The sequence below is a fragment of the Rousettus aegyptiacus genome, unplaced genomic scaffold (genome assembly GCF_014176215.1).
Source record: "Rousettus aegyptiacus isolate mRouAeg1 unplaced genomic scaffold, mRouAeg1.p scaffold_m13_p_3, whole genome shotgun sequence".
Taxonomy (NCBI): Eukaryota; Metazoa; Chordata; class Mammalia; order Chiroptera; family Pteropodidae; genus Rousettus; species Rousettus aegyptiacus.
Genome location: NW_023416306.1, coordinates 83,858,173 through 83,885,064, shown reverse-complemented (window position 1 = coordinate 83,885,064; position 26,892 = coordinate 83,858,173). Strand labels below are relative to the sequence as shown.

The 26,892-nt window shown below is 43.4% G+C and overlaps 1 protein-coding gene across 3 annotated transcripts; it reads right to left on the bottom strand.

Moving 5' to 3' along the window:
- Positions 1–2,536: 2,536 nt before the first annotated feature.
- HEXA (hexosaminidase subunit alpha) lies at positions 2,537–26,892 on the bottom strand. 3 transcript variants are annotated; one of them, XM_016126955.2, is made up of 16 exons: positions 26,592–26,715; positions 17,935–18,016; positions 17,121–17,211; positions 11,715–11,807; positions 10,870–10,935; positions 9,224–9,270; positions 8,591–8,701; positions 7,607–7,708; positions 6,983–7,115; positions 6,212–6,392; positions 5,765–5,851; positions 5,421–5,493; positions 4,531–4,714; positions 4,276–4,366; positions 3,800–3,904; positions 2,537–2,783 (listed from the first exon to the last, which is right to left on the bottom strand). In XM_016126955.2, the coding sequence occupies exons 8-16, from the start codon at positions 7,700–7,702 to the stop codon at positions 2,720–2,722; spliced, it is 1,014 nt and encodes a 337-aa protein (XP_015982441.1). In that variant the 5' UTR covers positions 7,703–7,708; positions 8,591–8,701; positions 9,224–9,270; positions 10,870–10,935; positions 11,715–11,807; positions 17,121–17,211; positions 17,935–18,016; positions 26,592–26,715; the 3' UTR covers positions 2,537–2,719. The 3 variants fall into 3 exon arrangements, with proteins under 3 accessions (XP_015982441.1, XP_015982440.2, XP_015982442.1); XM_016126954.2 differs by lacking the exons at positions 17,121–17,211; positions 17,935–18,016 and having other exon boundaries at positions 26,592–26,892; XM_016126956.2 differs by lacking the exons at positions 11,715–11,807; positions 17,121–17,211; positions 17,935–18,016; positions 26,592–26,715 and having other exon boundaries at positions 10,862–10,935.

Below are 26,892 nucleotides of genomic sequence, written 5' to 3'. Positions count from 1 at the left end.
CAAAACAGCATGGTACAGGCATAAAAACAGACACATGGATCAACGGAACAGAACAGAGAGCCCCAAAATAAATCCATGCCTAAATGGGTCATATAATCGATGACAAAGGAGGCAAGAATATACAATGGGGGAAAGACAGTCTTCAACAAATGGTGTTTGGAAAACTGGAGATATATGCAAAAAAAAAAAGAAACTTGATCATCTTCTTACACTATACACAAGAATAAAGTCAAAATGGATTAAAGACTTAAATGTAAGACCAAAACCATAAAACTTCTAGAAGAAAACATAGGCAGTAAACTCTACAAGAGACATTGCTAACAGTAATTTCTTTTCAGATATATCTCCCCAGGGAAGGGAAACAAAAGAAAAAATAAACAAATGGGATTATATAAAACTAAAAAGTTTTTGTACAGCAAAGGAAGCCATCAATGAAACAAAAAGACAATGGGAGAACGGGAGAAGATATTTGCCTATGATACATCTGATGAATGGTTAATATCCAAAATTTATAAAGAACTCATATAACTCAGCAACAAAAAAACAAACGATCCAGTTTAAAAAAATAAGCAGAAGACCTGAATAGCTATTTCTCCAAAGAGGAACTACAGATGGCCAATAGACATATGAAAAGATGCTTAAGGTCACTAATCATCAAGCGAAATGCAAACTGAAACCACAATGAAATATCGCCTCACATCTGTCAGAATGATTATCACCAATAAATTGAAAACAACAAGTACTGGAATGGATGTGGAAAAAAGGGAACCCTCATATGCTGTTGGTGGGATTGCAAATTGGTACAGCCACTATGGAAAACAGCTTGGAGGGTCCTCAAAATAATAAAAATAGAACTACCTTTTGACTCAGCAATTGCACTTCTGGCAGAAACAGATAAATACCATATGATTTCACTTTTATGCAGAATCTAAGGGACAAAAGAAATGAACAAACTAAACGAAAACAGATTCACAGATACCAAGAACAAACTGGTGATTGCCAGAGAGGATGGGAGTTAGGGGCTGGGTGAAAACGGTGAAGGGATGAAGAAGTAAAAATTAGTAGCTATAACACAGCCACAGGGATGTAGAGTATAACGCAGGGAATACTGTCAATATTATAATGGCTATGTGTAATGCCAGATGGGTGCTACAGTAATTGGGGGGATCACTTCATAAATGATATAAATGCCTAACCATTGTACTGTATACCTGAAAATAATATAAAATAATAATAAAAAGTAGGGGCAATTGAAGTGTAGCAGCATTTCTGTAGGATCTTTGCTTGGGACCAGCCCACAAGCTTCTCTGGGTAAGGAGGTAAATGAGTTCCTTTGATGGGTGTAGGCTGCAGAATCTTAGTTTGTCTCTCTAGGCCAGAGCCCTGGGTTTGGCTGTTCTGGGTTGAGTGGAAACCCTATCCCCAAGACGGTTCTTCAGGTAGAAGGTGCCCACCCTATCCCTACAGAAACAATGCAAGAAGGCAGAGAAGATACACCTTCAACCAGGTCCCCACAGGATCATGATTAAGGGACTAAAGGATGATGTTTAAGAACCAAATTTTACGCAAACCCCTTCTCAGGCCTGCCTTCCACAAGTTTCTGTATCCATCAGGCTGAAAACTTTCTGAAAGAAATGCCTGGGAACCTCTGCATTGTTCTTCCATGCCAGGGACAGGTGAAAGAACTTAGATAATAATCAAAGAAATCCTCATCTAAAATAGTTGCTGTCCACTACTGCTCCAGCTACACTGTTATTTCTGAACATGAAACTACTAGAGGGAAGCCTGGGTCCATGATGAGCTACTTCCTCCAGGAGAAAACTGGTCTCTTGGGCAAAAACATTCTTCCAGAGCCACACGTCCACCTCCTGGATCCCATGGGCTTTCCTCTCATGGTTTCAGTTGTGCCATCAATTCTCGGAAAAGATGGTATTCGGCTGAAAATGGGTGGGGAGTGGGGTGAGGAGGAAATTGCTGGCATTTGGGAGTTAACTAGGGCCTCTCAAGACCAAGACCTTCAAATTCAACACCTACCAAGTGTGAAAACTACAATATGTATTCCATAACATTTAAATAATGGTTGCATAAAATCGAAGCAACAAGAAACCCACAGCTGAAGAAAAGCTTTAGGGGGCGGAAGTGTTGTAAGCACGAGGGAGGATTATTCTGTTACCTGGTTGGGTCTGGAGCCCTTGGTACTGACCAGGACGTCTTTGAACGCCTGTGTCTTCTTCCAGAGATAGAATCCTTGGAGGGCTAAGCGATCTCTCCACTTGGAGGGAAGTGACTGGAGGATGGGAGTATGTGTCTGGACTGTGGGGGTGGGAGGGGCATCTCATAATTCAGAGGCTGGACAGGACGGCACAAAAGCTGTGGGCTTCACTCCCAGCCCTCAACTTATAAGATCCCTCTAGGGGCAGTTACTGAGTCCAGCCTGGCTAGGTCTTGCTGAGCCCCATCACTCTCTGGAACAGAAGGCCAGTCCTGATAGCTCCCCTACCCCAAGGCCACTCACATTGTTATTTTACACAGGTAATCCATTTTCATTGTAGAAAAATTCCACATCACTCTTTATTGGACACCAGCACCAGCCCCCTTCTCTCCAGGCACGGGGCACGTGGGCAAGGGGCTCCATCCCCCGGCCGGGATGCAGTGGAAGCCTGGCCCCACTACCACTCTTCTAGGGCCAGCACCCTCCTCGGTGCCTGGGGCTGCTTGCTCAGGTTTGTTCAAACTCCTGTTCACAGTAGCCTACATTGAGGGGCTGGGCCTGGACACCTCGCCTGCAAGAGGACATGAAGAAATAGGGCTAGATGGGCTACCCAGAAGGCGGTTAGTCTTAGGCCCCAGCAACTTCACCACAGTCTCCCCTCCCCCCTTTTCGGTGAGTCGCAAACTGCCACCGTATACCAAAAATTACTTGGGGTCTCACTTTCAGAGATTCTCACTGGGGGTGGGACCAAGTATTGGCAAGAATCTGCATTCTGAATGGGTACCCCAGGTGATTTTGATACAGGGAGACCCAGGAACTTTGGGGAACACCTCCCTTTTTCTAACCTGCCTGTCTCTGTACCTAAGCCCCAAATACTCAGTCCCTTTAGAATAGAGGTAGACGCCTGCGAGGTGCTCAGTGTTCTTGGTCCACTGAGTCCCTCTTTAATGGCTCTAAAATGCTCTAAATGCAGTGGTGGTGGGGACTGAGGTGCTGCCAATCCATGTGGGCAGGAAATTCTGTCTTTAGGACTCAGCCTCACCTCTAGGCCTGTCTTCCTGTATTATCCAAATAAGCGATGTGCTTAGAGATGGTAAGAAACTAGCTCAGAGTCACCCAGTGAATTACAGACAGTTGAGGTGTAGACTCCACCATGCTTGGTTCTCAGCCTGGGACTCTGCTCTGTACTAGACTGTGTCCCTCAGGTCCTCAAGACCTAGTCACTGAATGAATTAGGGAAATGACCACCTTATACAGTTCTACCCCCAACATGGGCACAGGTAGCATGAGAGCCCATAAAAACATGGGCATGGCTGAGCACAGACTTTGAAGCTGGCCTGGTTCAAATCCTGGTTTGAAATGACTTTGAGCATGCTACCTAACTTCTTTGTGCTTCAGCTGCCTATCTGTAAAATAGTGATAAAACTACTATATAGGGTTGTGGTGAGGATTCAATGAAATGCCTGTAAAGGGCTAAGCATAGTGCTTGCCACTTAGTAAGCCTCTGTGTTAGCTATTATCAGTATTCTTCTGTCAGTAAGGGGTCCCAAGCCCCACTTCTTTGGGAAGGCCCCATGGCCTGCTTACCTCAGCAGCTCACAGCGGAACTGTGACAAACGTTTAAAGGCAAAGTCTGTGTTAGTTATCGACTTGCTGCTCCATAGCCTCTCGGCAACAGCTCCTGCTCTGGGCCTGAAGAAAAGGGGGCACACACCAGGTTGGACCGTGGATTCCCTGCCAGCTACAGAAGTCTTGCTATAGAAATCAGGGACTTCAACGCTGGATCCTGAGCAAGTCATTCGTGCTCTCCAGGCCTCATTATTTCTCTCTTTAAAGTGAGGACAACAACCTCCATCCTACACACCTATGGATTATTGGAGAATTATAGATCAAGTCAGGTGGGAGGTAAATGTTACATACAAACAGAAGGATCACTGTAAAGCCCCTTCTTGCTCAGGCCTGAAAGGGTGGTACGAGCCTGGGGGTGGCTAGGTGGGATTGGGTCTTTAAGGGAGACTGCATGGCCACAAGCCCGACCCTCCGCATCCTCAGAAAAGCCTTACCAGAGCCTGGGGACCAGGTTTGTGCTATCCACATACTCTCCCCACATACAGGCCTCTCCACCAATCACCAAAGCTTTCTGCTCAGAACTACCTGAGGGAAAACAAGCAATGACAGACAACTCTAGGGTTTCCCTTGAACTACTTTCCCCTCAAATTTATCTCCTGACCCGAAATATCTAGCCCAGACCCTCTTGCCTCCCACCCTATCCCCAGCCCAGCCTATTTTGGTCAGCAAGGAGAGTTCCCTGCTTTTACCTTCAAATGACAAGGGATCCACAATGTAAAACTCTTCCCAGTCAGGGCCATAGCTTATGCGGTTCAGGTACCAGGGGGCAGAGAGCAGAGCCCGGAAGCCGGCATCAGTGACCAGTGCTAGTTCCTTCAAATAGTTTACTGGTGACTCTTCTCGCCATACCTGGATGATCGTTTCCGGCAGAACCTGTCACAAAGGTGAAATGGTGATAACGGCACCTAGCTGATAAGATTATGCAGGCAACCCACCCTCTCTGGTCTCCAGCAGCAAAGTATTTCTCAGTGACTCCTAACCGTTGAGCCCCTAGCCCAGAGCAGAGGTCAAGGGTTCCATAGGCCATACATAGAAGAGTGCCCTGCTGCTTCGTCCTCCCATCCTGTAGCCTCCCGGTCCACGCTGAGATAGTAATACTGGCTGTGAACTAAGGGTGGCAAGCAGTGGGGCCCAGGAGACTCATCAGGATCCTCCATGTCCAAGAGTCTCTAGATGTTTCTGAAGATAGGACAGGTTCCTTCAGAGCCCCCATGAGGCAGGAGGCTGGGATCTGATTGGTCAACAATGAAGGAGAAGAAACCCTGCTCCCATAGACCTGCAAAACCCTAGTCTATGACTCAGGATGGAAAACCCGATCCGCTGTGCCAATCCTGAGAATCCCAAGTAACCCAGCAGCGGAAATAACTCTTGATTGGTCTATAGCGAGGGAAGATAGACAGGGGCTCTGACACCCACACCCAGACCTCCGTGACCTTTCTAGAGGGGAAAGGAGAGATGGACCTAGAACATGAAAGCTCAATCCAAATCAGGAAGATCAGTCCATGCAAAGGCAGTGAAGGGCTGGGAGACCAGCAGGAGGTACTGTGGGTGGCTCCTTCTCTCTCTGCCCCTGGCTCACCTTTACTTTATTATCAAACACCTCCTGCCACACCACATAGCCCTTGCCATAGGCAGAGATGATGTCGAGAAGCCTGGAGAATAAAGAGAGTGTCTGCTCAGCTCAGACAAGACTCTAGGCTCTTGGTGCCAGTGCACTAGGGGTTGAGCCTGGCTAGGGGCCCATTCCTGATTGAGCAGTACCTTCCAGTTGGGAACTGACCATTCCAAACCTGAAGATATAGGACAAGAGACCCCTTTCAGCGGCCCGGAGAGTGGTGAAGCAGGGCCTGGCCCTTGTATGGGAAGTGAGGACCTTATAGAAGGTGACCCAACAGACCCTGCCCACTCTCCTTCCTTCCTCACGTCTGTATGTAGAAGGACTCCAGCTTTTTGAAGTCATCACCAAAGCCTTTCTTCTTCATAAAGGCCTGGATATCTGGGTTGGACTTCCTGTATCCCAAGAGAAAAATAAAGATTAATTCTTTCAAAATCCTCAAAGCCCAACCTGGCCTCCCACAACTTCCTTTTTTGACCTTGAAAAACAATCAACTGAGGATCACAGAGTCCGCAAATAAGGAAGGTGTGGTTGAACAAAGCTGTATGAAGGGGGCCATTGGCTGAGAAAGTTTGAACCTGGATCTGAAGAGCTTTAAGTTCAAGCTCTTAAAGTGAACAGATATTAATCTCTCTGGACTATAACATGTGATTCTGAGATCTTGGCCTGGGGCTCAGGCTCACTGGATTCTGGCTAACCTCTATCCTGAGTAAGCAATTCAACAGACTTGGATGGAAAGATCAAAGGGCTCATACCAGCAGGTGAAATCAACCTCATCTCCTCCAAGGTGAAGATAAAAATCTGGGAAGACAGAGGTGACTTCTAGGAAGAATGTGCTCATGAACTCATAGGTACTGTTGAGAATGGGATTCACTGGTCCAAAGGTGCCAGAGGGCTGAGTCTCAGAGTAGCAAGGAGTCAATAATCCAGAGACACCTAAGCCAGTAGAGAATCCCACACAGTGTCACAAATACATAGACCCACCACGCAGTTATATACATAAGGACATTAAGTTTCCTAAAGTAAAACAATCGTATTCATAAACATTACACACACAGGCTGAAACACTCAGGGACTCACAGACACTAGTAATCATGAGTGTTAATCATAATCAAAGAAATACAAAAAGATCCACAATCATAGACAGTCAGAGGCTGGGTCACAGCCAGATAACTGTCAGCACACACACTCTTTCCTTGACACACTGCTTCCAGCAGGGGTCATCCTTGCTTGCAGAGGCTGCTCTCTTCATACAGAGAGCCCAACTGAGTAAAATTGGCAAAATCTTTCCTCCACTCTAGGACACAACAACCTGCAAGGGTATCATTAAGACAAGGATATAGGAGAAAAATTTGCCCATATTGTAACAGTAAGAAGAGGCCTCTTTAAACCAAAGTAAATTCTGCCTATCTAAGTTCCCAGGTGGAAGAGGTAGATGGCCGGGGCATGCCATATCCAAGTGCCAATGCCCTAAAGCTCTACAGAGTGGGATCAGTAGACTTCCTCCTACCTTACATTATTTTTACCTGGTCCCCAGGACAGAGTGTGGCCAGGAGTGTCAAACTCTGCTAACACACGGATACCCCGAAGCCGTGCATATTCAATCACCTCCTTCACATCCTGTGTTGTGTAGATGTGGGTGGCAGGGTTGTAGGACCCCTGAAAGTCACAAGACACTCTTAAGGATCTCATTTCCTGAAGGCTAGCAGAGTAGAGGATACTTAAAATGCATCCAGATGACTCCAGGACTCCCTGGGTAACAGAAAATCTACCCGCTCACAGCCTTTTGGTATCAGAGACTATTTTTAAGGAACTTAATCATTATTTTCCACAAGCTACCATACCTATTGTTTTATCTGCATGTCATAATGCCAGTGAGATGAACATGGTAAGCACTATGTCCATCTAACAGAATGTAAGTAAACAAATAAAAAGAAAATGAGACCAGGAGAGATTACCACCTGAAGGTCACAGAGCAAATTAATGGCAAAGGTTGGACTTGAACACAGGTCTCCTGACTCCGAATCCATTGTTAGTATGTCCCTAAAACTGGCTGGTTAGGAGAAGAGCTGATGTCCTTGCCAGCAGGGACACAGCTAGGTTCAGACATTGACCCATACACTTGGTCAGAGCAAAACTGAGACATATACCTTTCTGGCAAGCTCTGGAAAAGTGAAGCTCTCGTATGGGAAGGAAGAGTCATCGACCAGATGCCAGTGGAACACGTTGAATTTATTATATGCCATGACATCCTGTTGGTCAGAGCACACACACCCTGTGAACCCATCACAGATTCTCCAGTTTCAGCCTCAAACTTGGGAAGCTGGGCAGACTTTCAGGCTGCTCCACATTCCCAAACAGACTCAGCCCACTCCAGCTTCCTATTAAGTGTTTACAGGGTCCACCAGAACTCCCATCAGGGAGTGCCTGACACGGAGGAAGACACAGCACATTTCTTCTTTCCCCAGGGCACATCCAAAGATGGCTGACAGAAGTGGTGTCTCTTCTTTTTGAGATGAGTCCCAGCTACACTGAGGATAGGGCTGCAGCTATGTGGTACTGTAGAGTCATCCAAAACACCCTGAACTCTAACACTTCTTCTTGCCATTTGTTTTGGGTAGTCTGATTAGCGTTTATCCCAACTGTGACATCTGATGTAAATTTAGTAGCCCCATAATGCATAAATCTCAGAACCAAACCTGATGGATTTGGTTCCACTAGAGGAACAAAGGAAAAGACAGACACCTGAGTTGGATCTGTAACTGTCAGATAAGGCTGTTCATCAAACTCAATAGTTAGAGATGTCCCCACTTAAGGATTTTGAGCATCTCCTTCCTACACCCTTGTCCTAACTAAACTAAAGTTAGCTCTGCCGGTCAAAGAAGCCAATTCCCCAACCACCTTCTGCATCCCTGGAGACAGCCGGGACATGGGTCCACAGTAGCCAATAGCATATATTTTAAATCATTGTTATTTTTTTTCAGTTTTAGAGTAGGTCACCCTTGGTTTTTCCTAAGAGCTCATAAAGTTACTTACATTCTCTCTGTAACTCTTTAATAATATGGCACATGGATTATCCTTTGCCCCATCACCCCAAAACCCTAAGGGCAAAGAAGGCCTTAAGGCCTGGGTACCAGAGTATTCAGGATGCTAGTCAGTGGCAGGTAATGGCGAGATGTATCCAACAACAAGCCCCGATGACGGAAGCGGGGATAGTCTTCAATTTCCGTCTTGTTGACAAAGAACTGTGTGAACCAAACATTGAACATGTCAGGATTCAAAGGGCACTCACCATAGGTGTGGGGTAGAAGTTAAAGAAAAGTCTCCCAAGATCCCTGAAAAGCCAATCTGTGACTGTTCTGCAGGGTAATGTCTCCCCAAATGCCCCAAACCTCTACCTTAATGATCGTAAAGCAGAAACCTTCAGAGAACAATTGTCTCATGCTAGCCAAATACAGCTGTACCACACACCCCTCAGCCTACAAATTCTGGATTTTCATTGACTGTTAATATGTTTGTTTTTTCAAAGCAGTGTAATCTCCAGGTCGCTGTTAAAAAACGACTCAGGGGAACTAAATTACAGTGATTCTAAACAGGCCAAGTCTTCCAAACCAGTTTCCACCCATGTCTCCTTGTATACTCTTGCTGGAGCCACCTCAAGCCACTAAGACTCTGTCTAAGGCAAAATAAGATATTTCCGGGACTCTCAACATTAGGAGCAAACCCTAGAGATTTCAAAGGAGCCCTTTTTGAGGGCCCACACTCACTGTGCCTTCGGGAGATCTCCAAACAAGCTGGCTAAAAGTCTCCAGACCTATGGGGAAGTAGAGAGGTAGAACAAGATTTAGGGAGGCGGGGAAAGAGATGCATTCATCTGAGAGGTTCCCAGTGTGGCAGAGGATAATGCCTCAGCACACAGTGAAAGTGGATGTAATGTAGGCTGGATAATTCTCAACACTATGAAAAGGGGGATCCTAGGACACTAGTATCGAATTTTACTCTGTATTTTAGGAGGTGGCGGTGTAAGCGGTTTTAGTGCCCCTCACAGGAAAACGGTGACCCTCAAAACCCACATTCTTCTTATCCATTTCCAAAGCGTGAACTCACAAGAACTTTAAGAAGGCCCAGATACGTGCTTATGAGGACAGATACAAGGACAATCAGCCTGCAAGGGTTAAGGCTTTGCAAGGATAATACTCATTGGAGCTAAGGGAGCTGAGAAAAAGGGTCCCCAATCTGTTGACCCTTCATTTCTCCCAGATTGAATTATGAATCTCATAAACTTGAGTTTCCAAGGAGCCTGGGTCCATAACTGGACCCGAAAAACAAAGAATCGTTCACTTTTCCACCTCAGAGCTTGAGAAGAGATTCAGCTATAGGATGCTGAGTTGTAGCACGCAGCAACTGGCCCAGGACTGTCCCAGTCCACAGGGCATAGACTCCTAGATCCCTGCTAGGCCCCAGGGCAGCATATTCAGTCCAGAGCACTGAATGTTCTCAACAGCTGAAGCCCCGCTTCTGAAAACCCAACAGAAACCCCATGAAGGATTCCCAGAGTCCCAAATTTTCAGTGAAAGAATTTGTGAGACCTTAGTGGTCACTTAGTACTTAATTTGAGGGGACTGCTAGAGTACTGTTTGGCTTCTTTCCACTCTGATGCTCAGCACCAACCAGACTAATCATTAGTACTTACAAAAAAGGTTCAAGAGGACAGAAAGGGGAGTCAGCATATTGTTTCTCCAAAATATAGGAGACGGGCGAGGAAAGGCAAGGGAATAAAGACAAACCAAACCAAGGTTTGGACTTCTGTGAGAATTTCCCTTATCTTTCACCAGGAGAAGTTTTACCAAAAGTAGTAGAGGCTTTTGGTTAAGTCTGTATGTAGGGATCAAATACCTTTCAAGTAAACCAAGAGGGAGGGCACAGGACTATCACGTGCTAGCTAGTAAAATCCTCACTTTCTCCCCAAATAATTAATTCTACATATTTTATTACTATTTACTTTTTTTTGACATTTATCTATTTATTTTGATATAGTTTTCCTTTTTAAAAAAGCTGGACAATTATGTGTGTTTAGTGAGAGCTGAACAGGCATTATCTGTGGCAGAGTCGCCCCTCTACCCTGCTGACACCCTGAGCAGCAGTCTGCAGGGTCTCCCACTGCTCCTCAAGAGCACTGTCCAAGGGAACTGTTGCCACTGCATAGGTGAAACCTGTCATCTTCTCAGGAAATCTGTAAGGACAACAGTCCTTTCACGGGGATGGGGGAACACTCCACTTGGTCTCCATAAAGAAAGCTTCCTAAAGTGGGGTATTCGCTGGGTGTCCAGCTCTGTCCTCCCACACCCACCAATGCCAATGGTCTCACAACATTGAGTGCGTCTCTCTCCCAGCATCAGCCCCACCTTGTTACCTCGGAGAACTCCCCAGACAGTCTCAGAGAAGAGGAGACACAGCTCATTATTTATGGTCAGGGTGTCTGGAATGACAGAAATGCCCCCATTTGGTTAAGGATTTCTAGTCTCATATTACGGATCACACATTCTATATAATTCCTTGGATTAAAAAACAACAGCAAGATCACATTGTTTTTCTTTCAAAGAGGAGATGTCCCCAGAGCAGAGTAGCTGCAGGGCCTAGAAAACAACGCATTATGAGGGTCAGGCTGGAGCACAGCCCTCCGCGAAGCACCACTGGCCTTGTAGGTCAGTTTCTTCCCTAAGAAACACGAATTCCTGCCAGCCTTTATCTGAAAGTATGAAGTCTCCTATTGGCAAAGGGGACAGTGATGCTTGGAGGGGTGGGTCCAGGTTCTGATGTCCCCAAAGTCTTTGTGACCACCTTACTTTCCTTTTGTCCCCAGGCTTCAGCTTCCTCATCCAAGAATGTGAGGAAGAAGTCAAATGTAAATGTTCACTTTGGAGACTGAGAAGTCCCCAGCTGCTCAGGGAAGATAGGAGACAATCACAGGACTTGACCTCGTCTCAGTACAAATGACCAAAAACTTCTCTCCCCAGAGTAGGACTTCTTAGAGAAAATCGGCAAAGTACACACATTCCTCAAATAGCAATGGAATTATGCTTAGTCTAGAGTGCTTAGGGAAAACACATCTTCTATGGCTCTTGGCACTTGATGGCTCTTGGTGCCACAGTTATAGAGGGCTCCAGGCCTAGCATTAGCAACTTAGGCCAGGCCATCCAGAGCTACAGTTCCAGGCAAGTGTTTACTTTTCTAGAATGGGAACAGGGTGATACTTACAATTCTCTACTGACTCCAAAGAAGGAAACTGGTCACATTCAGGACTGATCACAAAGATATCCAATGAATTGTTCTTCAGTGTATACTGTTTTCCTGCAAAGATAGCATAAACTCAGTGTAGATGATCTGCCACCAGAAGTAACAGGCAAAACCAAAGCACCATAAGAGGGTCCTTAGCTCTAGTCCCTTCAGGTCACATGCCTGTGTCAAGAAGTAAGGGAGGACAGGGCATGTACCTTTGGCACAGAAACTGCCTAGTCATCTGTTCAACGTTTTCATTTTGATTGTACTCCTCCTCTCCCCAGTAATCCTTCCTGACTATGAATGAATGGTCCAGCAGCAGCCCTCTGGAACCAGGACTCTATATTTCTGCCTTGGTCCTAGCACAGGTTTTCAAGACCTCAGCAACTGCTTTGAAACTAAAGGCAGAGCTAGAGTGTTGCTACTCAAAGTGTAGTCTGTGGATTGGATGCTGATCTGTAAACTGTGTTACTGGTTGGTCATCAGACAGGAAGCTTAGATGATGCCAGAATGTAAATCAATTATGTCAGCATAGCACACTGTTTAGTTCTAACATTTTTTCATAATAAGGTCTTCTTGATGAAAAATAGTTTTATATTCTATATGTATATGCTTCTCATCTCACTGGAGACTGGCACTCAAAGTAGCACTGTTCTTGAGGGTTCCAGATGAAGGATTTCCAACTTTGTAAATGCTCAGGATCTAATGTGAGCAGATGAAACAGATGACAAGGGAATCTCCTATGTGAAGGAGGCCTGTGATGATTCAGCTGGTGCCCCAGCGAAGGCACATGGTCACCAGCCCATCCTACTTCCTTCCCTCCTCTTCCCAGACAGGTTCTCTGTCCAAGGTAGACTTCTCCCAACAGTGGAAAACCACCCAGTATGAGAAAACATACTGTCCAATATAGTCCTACAGATCCTAATTTATGCTGGAAAAAAACCCCCAAAATACCAATACACTGTCTCTTCTCACCCTCCCACTGGCTCTTCTGTGACCTTCAGGGTGGTTGTGATTGTACTATCCCAAGCCTGAACCTCAGTGAAGTCCCTTTCACTATTCTTTCTGGAGCCACATGAATCCCCACTGGCACCACAACATCCATGACTTCCTATGGAACTACAAAGTCAGGGACAGGATGGCCTGGCAGAAGACAGAGAGAGATAATTCAGAACCCAACTGGAATCTCAAATGCTGGTTATATTTAGGCAGAAAGAATCCAAGAGCCTTGAACCATCTCAAAGAAGCCTGCTCACCCCTCCTGAGCACAACTGCCTGGCTGCATCTCAGCTCTCAGGTCTGTCAAGAAGGAGCAATAAGGAGTCCTTTCCCACTATCCTGAACAAACATATTCTTTCCCCTCTCGGTAAATACCCATTGCCCTCACTGTAATACTTGCCTCAGCCCTGCAGGAAGAAGAGAATTTGAGGTTACTCCGAGCCAGGCCAACTCACAACTGTATACTAAATCCTGAAAACTCATCCCCATAACACAGAAAGACAATCAGGCTCTCGGGGCAGGGATCACTCTCAAGGCAGAACCTATAGGGTCATCCCAAGCTCCCTAAGCAGTCAGGTCATCTCTACCAAACCAAAGACCAAGGAGGACTTAACTGAGGGGAGAGGGTGAGGACAGCTATAAATGAATATCCCTCTTTAAACTATGCCTTCATCCTTGACTTCCTTGTCCCCACGCCATCCCCACACATCACAGAGCCTCAATACCACTGTGCGGAGAGCTCATCTGTGTATCTATCCAAGCAGCCATTCAAAAAAGGACAAAAGTCCTAAGCTTTAGCGGTAATCCTCTGGGCCTTGGTCTACCAAACTGAGGTGAAATTGCAACTAACCCATACGCAGCTGCCATGGTCCCTGTCCTGATAGCTGATAGCAAGAGAGGCTGCATAAACACCAAGTTTATCTGAATTATTTTTGGAAGATAAGAAAAGAATTTGTTGTTGTTGTTGTTATTGTTGCTATTATATCTTATTTTTCTAAAATACACCCATACTCTGTACTCTAAGTCCATAGAACAATGCCCCTAATTTAAGGGCTCATTCATTCACTCATCACTAATCTTATGGTAAAGAATCACTGTCCTAAGTGTGCTCAGTGATTCATTTGGGTTTGGGCTGCTGCTTAAACAAATTACGAGGGGACAGGTCTAGGGGAGGTAGTGATGTGAGAACTAGCAAAACTGAGGGACAATGGATCACTTAAAAGGATGTAAATAGAGTATCATTGTGGTTTTCTACCTCCAAGTTGGTCCTCTGAAGAGAGCAAGAAATAGGCAAGGGACAGGACAGCCACCTTTACACACACCCACACACACTGCACTGAGCGGCACTGAGGTGTGGGAGGCATAGGATGAGAAACAGCCCATCAGCTAGCAATCTCATGGGCACACTCACAACATGCCCACGCGGGACAGCAAGAAGTTCTGAAGCCTCAAGTGTTCAGGAAGCAGCATGAAAAACAGCACTGAGCTGGGAAATCAGGAAAGGTTGGTTCTGGTTCTGGTTCTGCTGGTGCCAAGCTGAGCGAGTCTGTGGCACCTATTTCCTCCCCTGTAAACAACGGTAGGGTGGGACCAGATCCTGGCTACTGCTCTTTCGAGCGAGCACTACAGGGTTCCACAGACAGATCACATGCTCCAGGGTCCCAGTCCACAACCACAGCCTCCTATCCTCAGAGCTCCCTCATCTCCCTGCTTTCATGTGAACTTGCTCCTTCTAGATTCATTGAAAAATCTGTATATGTATTTTTTTAATTTAAAAAGTTGAAAAAACTCAGTTACAGTGTTATAATAATAAAATTATCTTTGGTAGCCCTCCTTTGTTCATTCTCTGAAGAGATAACCATTGTTAGTTTTTTACCCTTGTGTCCTCTTTTTAGTGTAATTCAGCCTTATTCATCACAGACAGATCAGCTGGACATAAATCTCTGAGACCCTTTTACTATCGAAGTCCCACTGTTGATGATGACTTTCTCCAGATGGCAGTACAAAGACCCCTCAATTTCCTTCTGTTATCGGTCCTCTCCAACCTTCGATTCCTCCCCTCCAGCTCTAGATGTGGTGATCCGACACTTCAAACACAACCTAGCTGGTACTCGCAACAACCCATCTCTTTTTTATTCTGTTGCATCCAGTGGGCTAAACTCCTCTACCCTAGATCAATCTAACATACGCTTTCTGTGCACTTAATCCTGGCTACTTCCCTCTCTGCTGGAGGGAAGGGAGAAAATCATTCAACAATGGGATTGGGCTACTGATAAAATCATGGTCTCTCATCATGGCTGGGCCCCTGATGTTGCCCTGAAAACCTTCTATCTCCATGATTGCTTTTTTTCTTTTCTCTGCAACAGCTAATTCGAACGTATACAACTTTCTTCAGGTCTATATATAGCTTGATCACCACCTCCCTTACTCTCAGCAGACAATTGGAACTGCCATCCATCCCTACCTTCCCCTTTCCTCCCTAACAAATATATCTGCAAAACACACCTGGTCTTTACCTTCTTCTCCTCCTACCTTGGTGGAAGGGGTTTCCTTTCACCCGTGCTCTGGATCTCTCCTCAGGCTCCTCTTGTATATATTATTTCCCTTTTTCTCAAAGTCTTCAAATTATTGCTTTCTGGTGGTTCTGTCCCATCATCATTAAAATATTTGCAAGTCTCAACTGTATGTCATCTCAAACAGTTACTCTTTCGCTCACCTTCCAATCATGAAGAAACTCTAGAGGAAATGCAGCCTGAGCAGAGTGAGACAGATCTGGGTTCAAATCTTGGTTCTAACACTTGGTTCTAGCTCTGGGTAGGTTATTTTCCCTCTCTGAGCTGCAGTTTCCTCATGGGGATCATAGCAGTACCTACCTTCTGGGCTACTGGGAAGATTAAGAGTTAATGCATATAAAGTGCTTAGCTCAGTCCCCAGCACTTGATAAGTGCTCATGGAGGTGGCCATCCTTAGTCCTCTCTCTGTAGCCACTTCCTGACATCCTTTCTTTTCCTCAGTCTACTATAATCTGGCTTCTTTCCACCACTCCTCTGAAAATGCTTTCGCCAAGGTCCTGTGGTTCTGTAACTAAACTCAAGGGACCTTTTTCAATCCATCCATCCATCCATCCATCCATCCATCCATCCATCCATCCACCCACCCACCCACCCACCCATCTACCCGCCCACTCACTCAACAGCTATTTATTGAGCATTCTGTACCGGGTGATCTAAGTGCTGGGGATTCAGTATTGATCAAAACAGACAAAAATCCTTGTCACAGGGTTAATATTCTAGTGACCACTCTCTACCTCTGGGACCTCTTGGCAGCATCAGACATCCCAGATCTACTTGAAACTAAACTCTGTTGGCTAAGGGATCACTGCTCTCTCTTGTTTTTCCTCTAACTTTTTATGCTTCCTTATTCTCTTTTTCTCTCACCAACCCCTTTGTGGTGCTGGTGTCCACCAGGGTCACAGACTTCTCTCTTCCTCCTCATCACTTACACTCTCACTCTTCTTCTGGAGCTCTAGACTCATATACCTCCATTCAAATGGGCTCAAAAGCACCTCGAATCTTAAATACAAAACTGAACCAACTCTTCATTCTTCTTCCTGGCTGATCTCTTTCAGTGTGTAACAGCACCAGCTATTGATTTACCCAGACAGGAAAGCTCCTTCTCCTCCCACCTTTCTGAGTAGAACACAAGTTAATTCACTCAATATTTATTGACTATCTACTATGTGTCAAACACTGTGCTAAGCACTGAGATCATAGCAGTAAAAAAGAAAGACCCAATTAAGTCTTATAACTACAAAATCCTTATTATCTCTTATCATCACCATTTCCCCACTCCCATTAGTCAATGCCTTAACTCAGCCTCTCATAAATTCTCACCTGGATGACTATAAAAAAATCTCCCACTCGGTCTCTCCCTGCCTCCATATATATACCCCATTTCAATCTACTATCCTTTGTGATCTTTTAATATAAAAATTAAAAGATTTTGACAATCTCTGCTCCAAGCCCTCTAATGGCTTCCCATAGATTTCATGATAAAGTCCAGAATCCACTGGATTGTAAATCTTGTCTTTCTCTGCTCCTGTGTAGGAACTCTCACAGTAGCACAACTGACTCTTTATAGAACCCTGAAAATTCAGCATTCATTCATACTTTTCTTTGCATATATTGCTTCCTCCAATTGAAACAAATTTTATATTGCTGCCACTTCTCACCTGATTAAGAAACAGTTCTGGTTTTCCTTTTATAAAACTTTGCGGCCATGCCCCCACCCTTTCCTAAGAGAACTTCCTATTTGATCAGGTAGGAACACATACATACGTTTTTCATAACATTTATTTTAATATAAGCTGTTTGTCTATCTCCTCACCGAGGCTGTGAGTTCCTCAACAGCAGGGACCAATCTCAGTGTCTTTGTAATCCCAGTGCCTGACACACGGTAGTCATTCAATAAATGTTTGCTGAAAAAATGAATGATGCTAGAATTAAAAAAACGCATATTTAATGATATATATGCATAATGATTGTGCTACATGATAATCAGGCATAAACAGCAAACAGTTAATGTAGAGATTACTTTCATATACCCAAACCTAGTATTTCTGAAGTCCTGGGTTGGGGTAGGGGATGATAAGAAGATACCGAGGCACACAGAAAGTGCCTTTTCAGACACTGCTCTGAAGATGTATGGGTTCATACATCTAAAGATTCAGGTCTTTCCACTTCTCTGGAAGAGACTACTCATTAGGGTACCCAGAAACTATGTCTTTACCTCAGTGAGCTCCCTCCACCAGCCCTGCTCCTCCCAGCATCAAAACATTTCTATCATATCAATGTGTTTAATTCACTGACTCTTAGCAGCATGGAGAAAACACATTCGTTTTGGTTGGCAGTACCCATCTTCTGGGCATTTAGTTTGGTTTCTAGGGTAGAAACTGGGAAAGTCAACCCAGCCTTTGGCACTTTACCCTCTTTCAGGTCTACCCTGCCCCATACGTCGTGGTACTCTCCTAGTCTGGTGCCAGTGGTGTTCGTTCTCCAAGCCCACTTGGCCCCTCTTGCTCCCACATTTATATACATCACACCCAGGCTTCCTCTTCCCATACTCGGCCTAAGAAAAACTCTTGAAATTATTCATTTTCCACTCATTTCTTCATTCCATACAAGAAATATTGAGCACTTACTGTGCATCAGGAACTGTGCTAGGTCCTGGGGCAGTTAAAAAGAAAAAGAAGCCCTGGTCCCCGCCCTTGAGGAGCTCATAGTCTAGTGGGAAAGACAAATAAAAACAACAATTACAAAACAGTGTGATAAGAACCACTACAGTAGATGTTAGTTATAGCTACCTCCAGAAAAGGAGGTAGGCTTAACCTTGGAAGGGACCTCTGAGCAGGACCTTGAACCCTGAAGTTCGTGTTTGCCAGGCTACCGAGAAGGAAAAAGGTCTTCCAAAGCCTGGGAAGCTGTCAGTGCAAAAGTACACTGGTGTGGCTAGGGGAAGAGGCAAGGCATCCCCGGTCAAACTCCTTACCCCAGTAAAACAGGAGTCTGAGAACCCAGGTGCCCTGAGCCTGGAGCCCCACTGTAGTGCTGCTGAATTCGGTTTGGTGCCTCCTCCTATGAGTCCCAAGATTTTTCATCCTCCAAAGACGACTAGCATCCACTCAGAAGTGCAATTGATCCAGCCCACAGATAAATCCTGAATGTTCCCCCTTCAATCTTCTGTTGCAAAAGTTGTAGTTATAGTTATGGTTGTAGTTGCAGTCTTTTTTTCCCTACTTTAAAAAACTGATCTATTCTCCTCTGCCTTTCACCCCCGCTGGGAAATCAATGCCTCCCTATAGATTCCTAGAGATAACCTTGGTTAACATTTTGCACAGTCTTTCAATTTTTTGTAAATACAGATTTATTATTAAGTTTTAAAACAAAAATGAGATCCTGATACATATTAATTTGTAACTTTTTTCCACTTACCAAAACGATTTGCAATTTTTTTAATGCCGATATATATAGACCTGCATAATGTTATGTGCTGAATAGAATTCCATTTTTGAGATACTTTAAGCGCTGAAAGTCCTAACTTTTCTACTCTTCATTGACATTTGGGAATACTTCAAAGTTTTTGATGTTATAAACAATGCTCTAGTTAACAATCATTACATATATATTTTTTCTTTTTTTAAGCAGTTATGAGAAATTTCTGTAGAAAAATACGTATAAGTGAAAATGCTGAGCCAAAGATATAAAATTTTTGGTTTTAACACTGCCAAATCACTCTTCCAAACTAGTGTACTGATTTATATGGGCCCATATCTCCATATCTTTCTAAAACTAGTGCTAGCCTGATAAAGAAATATATTATTGTTTTAATTCGTATTTCTTTAATAATGAATGAATTTGAGTATGGTTTTGCATTTATTGGCCATATTCTTTGTACTTTTTTATTGTTAATTTTCTTTTATTGATTTGTAGAGCTCTTTCTAGATTTTAAACTTGTCTTTTAAGGATGCAAATATATGTCCCATTTTGTTCTTTATTTTTGAACCTTATGGGTTCTTTTGCTTTACTTTTTATGGTTTCCTTTATTTGCTGGCCTAGAAAGGCCTCCTCTACCCCTAGGAGTATAGGAATAGTTTCCTTTATTTCAGTCTAATATTTGTATGGCATATCTTTTATCTTTAGATCTTTAATCCACCTGGAAATTTACTTGTGTCACTGACATGAGGTCAAGATTTTTATTTTTTTCCAAATGGATAACAAGCCATTTCTATCCATTTATTGACTAATCTATCTTTTCGCTTTTGATTGGAAACGTCTCCTTTATCATGTATTAAATTCTCATGTTTATATGAACTCTTGCTTATCTCTGGAACTTATTTTCTTGGTAATCTTATGGTCAGGGAAATCTATCATGTCATGTTTATATCATCTGTCACTGAGCCTGATATATAAATGCCTCTGCTCATTTCTCGACCCACGTTTCCATTCCTGTAAGTGTTGTTTCCTCTCCCCCACAAACCACCTGTACTGTAAGTCGCTCACCCCCACAAACCCTCTGGAATCTGGTTCCATGGTTATTTAACTACCAAAATCCTCACTCCCTTCAATGCCCTCCTTAACTGAAGCCCGGCTCTCCCCAGGAATGTTACTTCCCCTCAGGTTGAGATCTGGGGCTGCTTTCAGGTCCTCTGCTATCAAGTGAAAAAACAAACAAATAAACAAACACAGTAGTGGAGCCTTCAAGCTTCAGTAAGCAGCTTATGAAAAGCCCTTTTGTGGCTCATGCCATCCAGCTGTGAAATCTTAAGCCTCTCCTTGTCACAACACTGAAACTTCCTAGTCACTTCTTTATTTACCCAAGACTTTGGGTCCTGGACCCCACTCTTCTTCTCCATCTCCGGGCTGCCTATCATCCTAGATGATTTCGATACTCTAGAAGCAGAATTAACCCACGGTCTAGTTTAGCAGTTATCCAACATCTTCCTCCTCCTCAATACCCTCCCATGGTCACCTTTTGGACCTTCTTGTCTCCTAGAAGTGTTCCACCACATTCTCTCAAGCTTCAGTACCATATAGCTAACTGTTTGCTAGACACTAGATAACTCACGCTCAACAGGTCCAAAACCGCACTTGCTTTTTATAATTCTCACCCACCTCTAACCTCTTAATCAATCTCTCTCTCTCTTTCCCTCTTTTCACTCCCTTCTTCCCTCCTTTCCCTTCCTCTCCTACTATTTTCCCCATCTTCGTGAATGGCAGCAGAATATATTTAAATTGCTAAATTATAAATCTGGAGTCATCCTCAGATGACTTGGGCTACCACCTCTCTAGCTTGAGAACTTGCTGATCCACCCTAGGGCTGTGCGCTTCCACCATACGGACCTTGAGTTCCTTAAATATGGCATAAAACTTCTTTCCTGAAGGCCTTTCCCACATGCAGTTCTTTCTAAGTAGATTACTACCTCCATCTCCACCAACCCCTACTTTCAGATCTGATTAGACAGCTCTTTATGGAAGCCTCTCAAAATGTACTCCTACACACACACACACATACACACTTGGGCCAGGTGATCCCAAAGTACCTTGTACTTCAATTATCAGCAAAAATCACACCTTTTTGTGGGTCTGTATTCCCACTTCCAGAGGCTCTAAATCCTTATGGACAGGGAAGTTCAATTAATATTCTTTAGACCAGTGCTACTGACAAATTATAGTAATTTAACAAATACTACTTGTACTAAGGATGGATAGAAGGAAGGAAGCCAGCCAGAAATACTACTAGAATCTGATAACAATGGGCCAACTACCAAAATAGTCATAATATGATTGCTATCAATTAAACGATTAGGTGCTAGAAGTTACTATTTGAAGTAATTAACATTAAAGCGTGATCAGGGCTTAATCCTACCAGAGGCCAGTAGTTTTCCAAATTGTTAATTGGTATAATACTTGAAGATACTTACGAGTAGATTACCCTAAGATCGCATAGTAAAAAGAGGTAAATTTTTGTACAAACAGACTTGACTGGAATTTCTGCTCCACCACTACTAGCTGTGTAACCCTGGACATGTTACTTAGCCTCTGTGAATATCAGTTCTGAAGATGGGGATAACACCAACCTCACAGAGCTGTTATTTGGATTATAGGGCATAGTATATAGCAAGTGCCAGACACTCAATAAATGCTGGTTTCCTTCCATTTTCTACCTCCCTTTCTTAATAAGTCAGTTTTGGCACTTGGCTGACAGGCCTGGGGCTAGGGTCCTTGTGGGATAACCACACCATAGGAGCAGCTTCCCCAAGGGCTTTTCATGAGCTGTTTACTGAACCTTGAAGGCTCCACTACTGTGCGATGCCATCTTGTATGGCACACAGGCTGACATTCCAACATATAAAAGGGACATGAGCTTATTACTCTGAATCTACCTCAAACTAGGACTGTGGCCCCAGTCAAAAGACCAAAGTGACTAATGTGAGATACTAGGGACAAGGTCAAACAGGACAGAATTTAAACTTTTCATCTAGTGTACTTGGTAAGCCATCTCCCTTCCCATCTCAAAGCTTTACAAAGAAGGGGAGGCTACTTACTGACACTCAAGCTGACAAGCACCCAAACCTTCTGCATCTGAGTACACACTTTCAGAGAGGAAAAAGCTCTACATCATAGCTAAACCCCAACTAACCTCAAATGTGGACACAATGACAGCATATCACTATTGGCTAGAGATCAGGGTTGAAAACATAGTCAAAAAGCTTAAACAATAACAGAAGCTTAAAACAAGCAAAGAGAAGTTCCCGACCCCATGATGGGTCTTATTCACTACAGCCAGGAATAGAGAAGAAAAACAAATCCATTTCTCTATCACAATGGACTGCAGACTTATAAACCTTGAGGCAGATAACAGAAAACCCTCCATACACACATCTTTCTTACCTCTACAGATGCAACCCTCCTCTTTTTAGCTGACCGTGCTGTCAGTGGCCCTACAAAGTGGAAGAAAGGTCCTACCTAATCCAAGTGGTTAAGCTCTTGATGATGCACATTGACTTTAATTCTATCACTTATTTCTAGAATGAGCAGAGGAAATTTACAAAAATGCAGAAACATACGTGACTTCCTTTATTTGAATAAGATGTATTGGTTAGGCAGTAAAACTTTGCTTCTCTATAATCAACAGAAAAAGGATTAAGTTTTATGCCTTTAACAGGCTAAGCTACTGACAACACGCCCCAGCAAGACTATGTAGCTATAAGAAAAAAAGAGCTCACATCTGCTATCAAAAACAAACAAACAAAAAGACAGTATCGACAGGCAAAACCCTGCAATGTCCTACTTCTCTCTTCTGTTTGGTGGTGAGAAAGGGAAGTAGAATAAGATGGGAAGGGCCCCACTGGGGCTCAGACTTTTAATTTTTCTGGTTTTATTTTTAAAATCACCAAGTTCTTCCTCTACATACCCTCATTCAAAGATTGTGAAGACATTCATCACTATCTCCTTGTTTTCTTCAGAAATGCTTGGAACATAGATCTTTTTTGAAAAGTGGCACGGCTGTTTGGAAATTAGGCAATTTGCCTGAGGGCACATAGTTAAAGAGGTGACTAATAAACATTCTCTGGCTGACTCCTGAATAAATCATACTCTAGACTCTGAATCCTCCACTTCATACGGTCTTCAAGCAGCAGGAGCAATGACAGCTCAAGGAAATAAGATTCCAATTTTTCATAAATCAGGCCAAGACTACCCACACACACCTTGATCAAGCAGAGTTTCTTGGGCTTAGTATCATCCCGGGCTATTGGAAAAGCACTACAACTCATGTAATAAAGAACTAAACAGGATTGTAAGCGGAGAGCCCTGGTCGAGGCCTATAGGCCAAGCCCTGGGATTCAACATGGGACACAACAATTATTTAGCTCTTCACTAAAAACTAGCTCCTGCTACCTAACCCCTTTCCAAATCTTTGTATTTCTCCTCCTTACTTGTTCCTCCATTTTCGACATACCTTTTTTCAAGAAAAATAATTCTATTACAGAACTTTCTGCATTGTTTTCTTCTCCTTTGCTTTTAAAACAATAAACTCAGGGGCAATTAAGTCTACTGCAGGAATATGCCTTGTCCTTGTCATGGGAAATGTTAAAGTGGAGAGAACTAATCAGCATTACCCTGTCTCCCTCGCCCAGCTGCCGGACCTTATCCAGCTGTTGGACCTTATCCAACACTCTCTAGATGCATTTCCAGTGCTTATCTTCATCTGTGATGAGATAAAATCAACTTGAGTTGGGACCACAGCATAGTGTGATCCTCCTCTCCCTGGAATCACATGCGAATACTCCAAGTTTAAAACTTCAAAGAAAAGCAATCAATTCTAAATGAACCCTGCAAATCATCTCCTTATTGATGATCTTCGAAATAAATAAAAACCATGAAACTTCCTTACAAACTTTTATAGAAAGTAGCCTTTTTAAGTTAATATGTCCAACAAATAATTAAGTATCTACTACTATGTTCCTGGCATAGTTATAGAAGGAATAATCAAAGGAGGTATTTTAGGAGATTCAGATTATAATGAACTAATCTACTTATTAACTTAGTCACTGTTTAATATCTGATGACAAGTAAATCAAATATTGATAATGGCTGCAAAAGAATCCAGATACTCATATAATAATCTTCCTTCCACACTAGCATAAAAGGACCGAGAAAAGGGGTGGAGATTATTCTGTTTTTATTCCTAAGTAACTCATAGAGATGTACATGTGGACACCAGAACAGGATGGGAACTTTATAACAGCCATTAAGTACTATGGCTTCAATCAAGTCATTCTAGAAAAAGCAAAGAATGCAAGCAAATTATATAATCAGACTTAGCCACTTAACCTGAAAAATATGGGCTTTATCAACTCCATCAAGCACCCAAAAAAGTATTTGGGCCACATCAGATGTGTGTCATCCCAAATAATCAGATCTTTGATTTGCAAACAGGATGTGGTTTAATAATCAAAACAGAGAACTTGGTTCATAACTAGAGCCTAAAATAATTACATTTAACAGGTTTAGCAACATGTAACACATACCCCGCCAGTTGGCAGAAACACTTCTCAATGACAAAGCAAATACTAAACACCTCCACAAGCCATTTTGCAATTGGTGGGACTACAGCTAACCCTTGAAGATGAATTTAGAATAGAATTGAACATCAGTACTAGACTTGTTTTTCAGAAAAGGTTGATATGAATTTCACTGAATTTCAGGCACACATCAAAACCAAAAGTTGTGCTGCATTAAGAACAACTCTGGCCCAGTGCCTACAAAGAAGTTATTTGGGGAATGGATAAAAAGCTGTCAACTAGAATTTAACTTGCATATATTGTTTTCTTTACTAAAATCTTCCCTGTAGAGAAATATGCATGGGTTTGGGCCTTACTGATGTTGCTTTCACCTAAATCAATTCGTCTTTTTTTTTTTTCTTTTGCAGAAACAAGATTATAGCTCAAGTCATCTGAAAGCCTCCCCCAAAAATTTTGTTCCAAGGGGCAGAAGTCTCCGAAGAACAGAGAAGGAAGTTCTTGTATGTCTTTGGTAACGTTCATCCAAACCAGTTTTCATTATCTCTCAGTGGATAAGAACCCTTCAACTAATAGAGAAATTCATTTACAGGAAGATAATAAATTGAAATAAACATCTTAGTTTATTGGTCTCTAAATCTCTTTTGTTAGGAATTTAAAGCACCTTAATTATGTCCCATTTCTATTTTATTGATTAAACTGTAGTCCTCTAGCAATAGAGGTAAAGGCTTAATTTAGAAGTATAGGAATTATTCTAATCTATACCATGGTAAAATTAGTAAACATTCTTATTAACTTTTGAGCATTTTATAACATATTGTGTCCTTTGGCTTCGTATTTCCCCAACTGGACTGCAAAGCATGGGCCTAGGTCTTACACTTTTCTTATAAGCTCCAGAGTGCCCAGCACTGGGATAGACACATATCATATACACGACAGATCTATGTTTTTTTGCACAAGCCAGGCCCTAACTATTCTATATCAAAATAAACATATTCTGAGTGCCAATCCCCTGTAAGGTATTCTATTATTTGTCATGAAGGATTCAGAGAAATATGTGATCTACCACATACACAATACCAGGCCTTTTATCCTCCCAGTCTAATACGCTTTGCCAGTTAAAACTACTTTGATGCTGAGACTGTCACTCCCTAAACGCCATCTGTTTAATTAATTAAATGCTTTTAATTCTCTATATTAAATGAGAACATTAATGAAAGTAATTTAAGCACAGTTGAAATATCACACAAAATGATGCTACCATATGGCCCAATTGTAAATATAGCTTCCACTCAAACACCTACACATCATAACCACATAACAAGATTCCAGGAGATTTTCAAGAAAATTCTAAATTTTAAGTCCATCAAGTAGAATTTTATTCCTTTGTGTTGCTGACCCTACTCATCAATTTGCTTTGAAATAATAATCCTCAAACACAATTTTCAGCAGCTGCCTTAAAGAATATCGCTAGCCCATTCGTTAATTTAGATAAAACCAATATCCAAAGTACTCTGGATTTTTCATTTAATCCCACACTTCCCCTAACCTCATCCCTCCCTACTCCCCAGCTCCCATCCTCATCACACACACCAGCCTAGCACCTTGAGGTCAATCACAATCCTTTGTGCCTCTGTTCAAGCCTTTTATTCTTCCCGGAGCACCCTCCTTTCAGTCCCGGCCCATTATATTCGCCCCCTTGATGTAAGTGGCTGCTCAAAACTCATTTCTTTATGAAAGTGTTCTATGATTTCTCTCACAGTTTAAACTTTTACTGAATATGCTATGTGTCAAGGCACTTTCATGTAATTTTGCGTAGGTCAATACGTTTCTCACGTTTTGTCTTACCAATTCGGGTGTCAGCACTTGTCTCCTCTACCCAGCGCTGGCCACAGCTTCATTAGGACCCTGTGACGCTTGAACACGGCAAGAGGGATCACCCTAGATGTCTACTGGCAAGTTATTTCCAGTTATTTGATATCCTGGTTGAACTATAGCTCTATAGCAGGTATTCTGGGTGAAATATAGCCCGAGGACAGGATTCCAGATAAATCCTGGCCCCAGAAGTCAACTCGGTGAAAAGAAAGGCGGTAGGGGGCTAAACCTGGGGCAGGCTGAAACAGCTGTACGAAAAGGGTAGGAGGAAGTGGAGACGAGAGGGTGGTGATTAAAGGACTGGGCAAATACCAAACTAAGGGCGTCTCAAGAAGTCTGGGGAGTTGTCCCAAGGCCAGTTGTCTCAGAGCCCGGAACCAGGCGGGGCACGTCCAGCTCACCTGTGGGGGCAGGATAGAACCAAGACTCAGAACCGAAGAGCAGGTCACGGTAGCGGAGGAAAGCCTCGTCCAGGACGGAGCAGCCCGGCTGCGCGGCCGAACTGACGTGGTACTTGAATTGAAAGCTGTGCGGGAAGATGGTGTAGTGCCAGTTGGAGGTCTGGATGTATTGGGGCCAAGGCCACAGCGCCGTGGCCCTCCTAGCGAACGCTGCCGCCAGCAGCAGAGAAAACCAGAGTCTGGTTCCTGCCATGGCCCGCCGGTCTCCTCCGTCCCAGCGGGCCGGGCCACGTGACCGCCT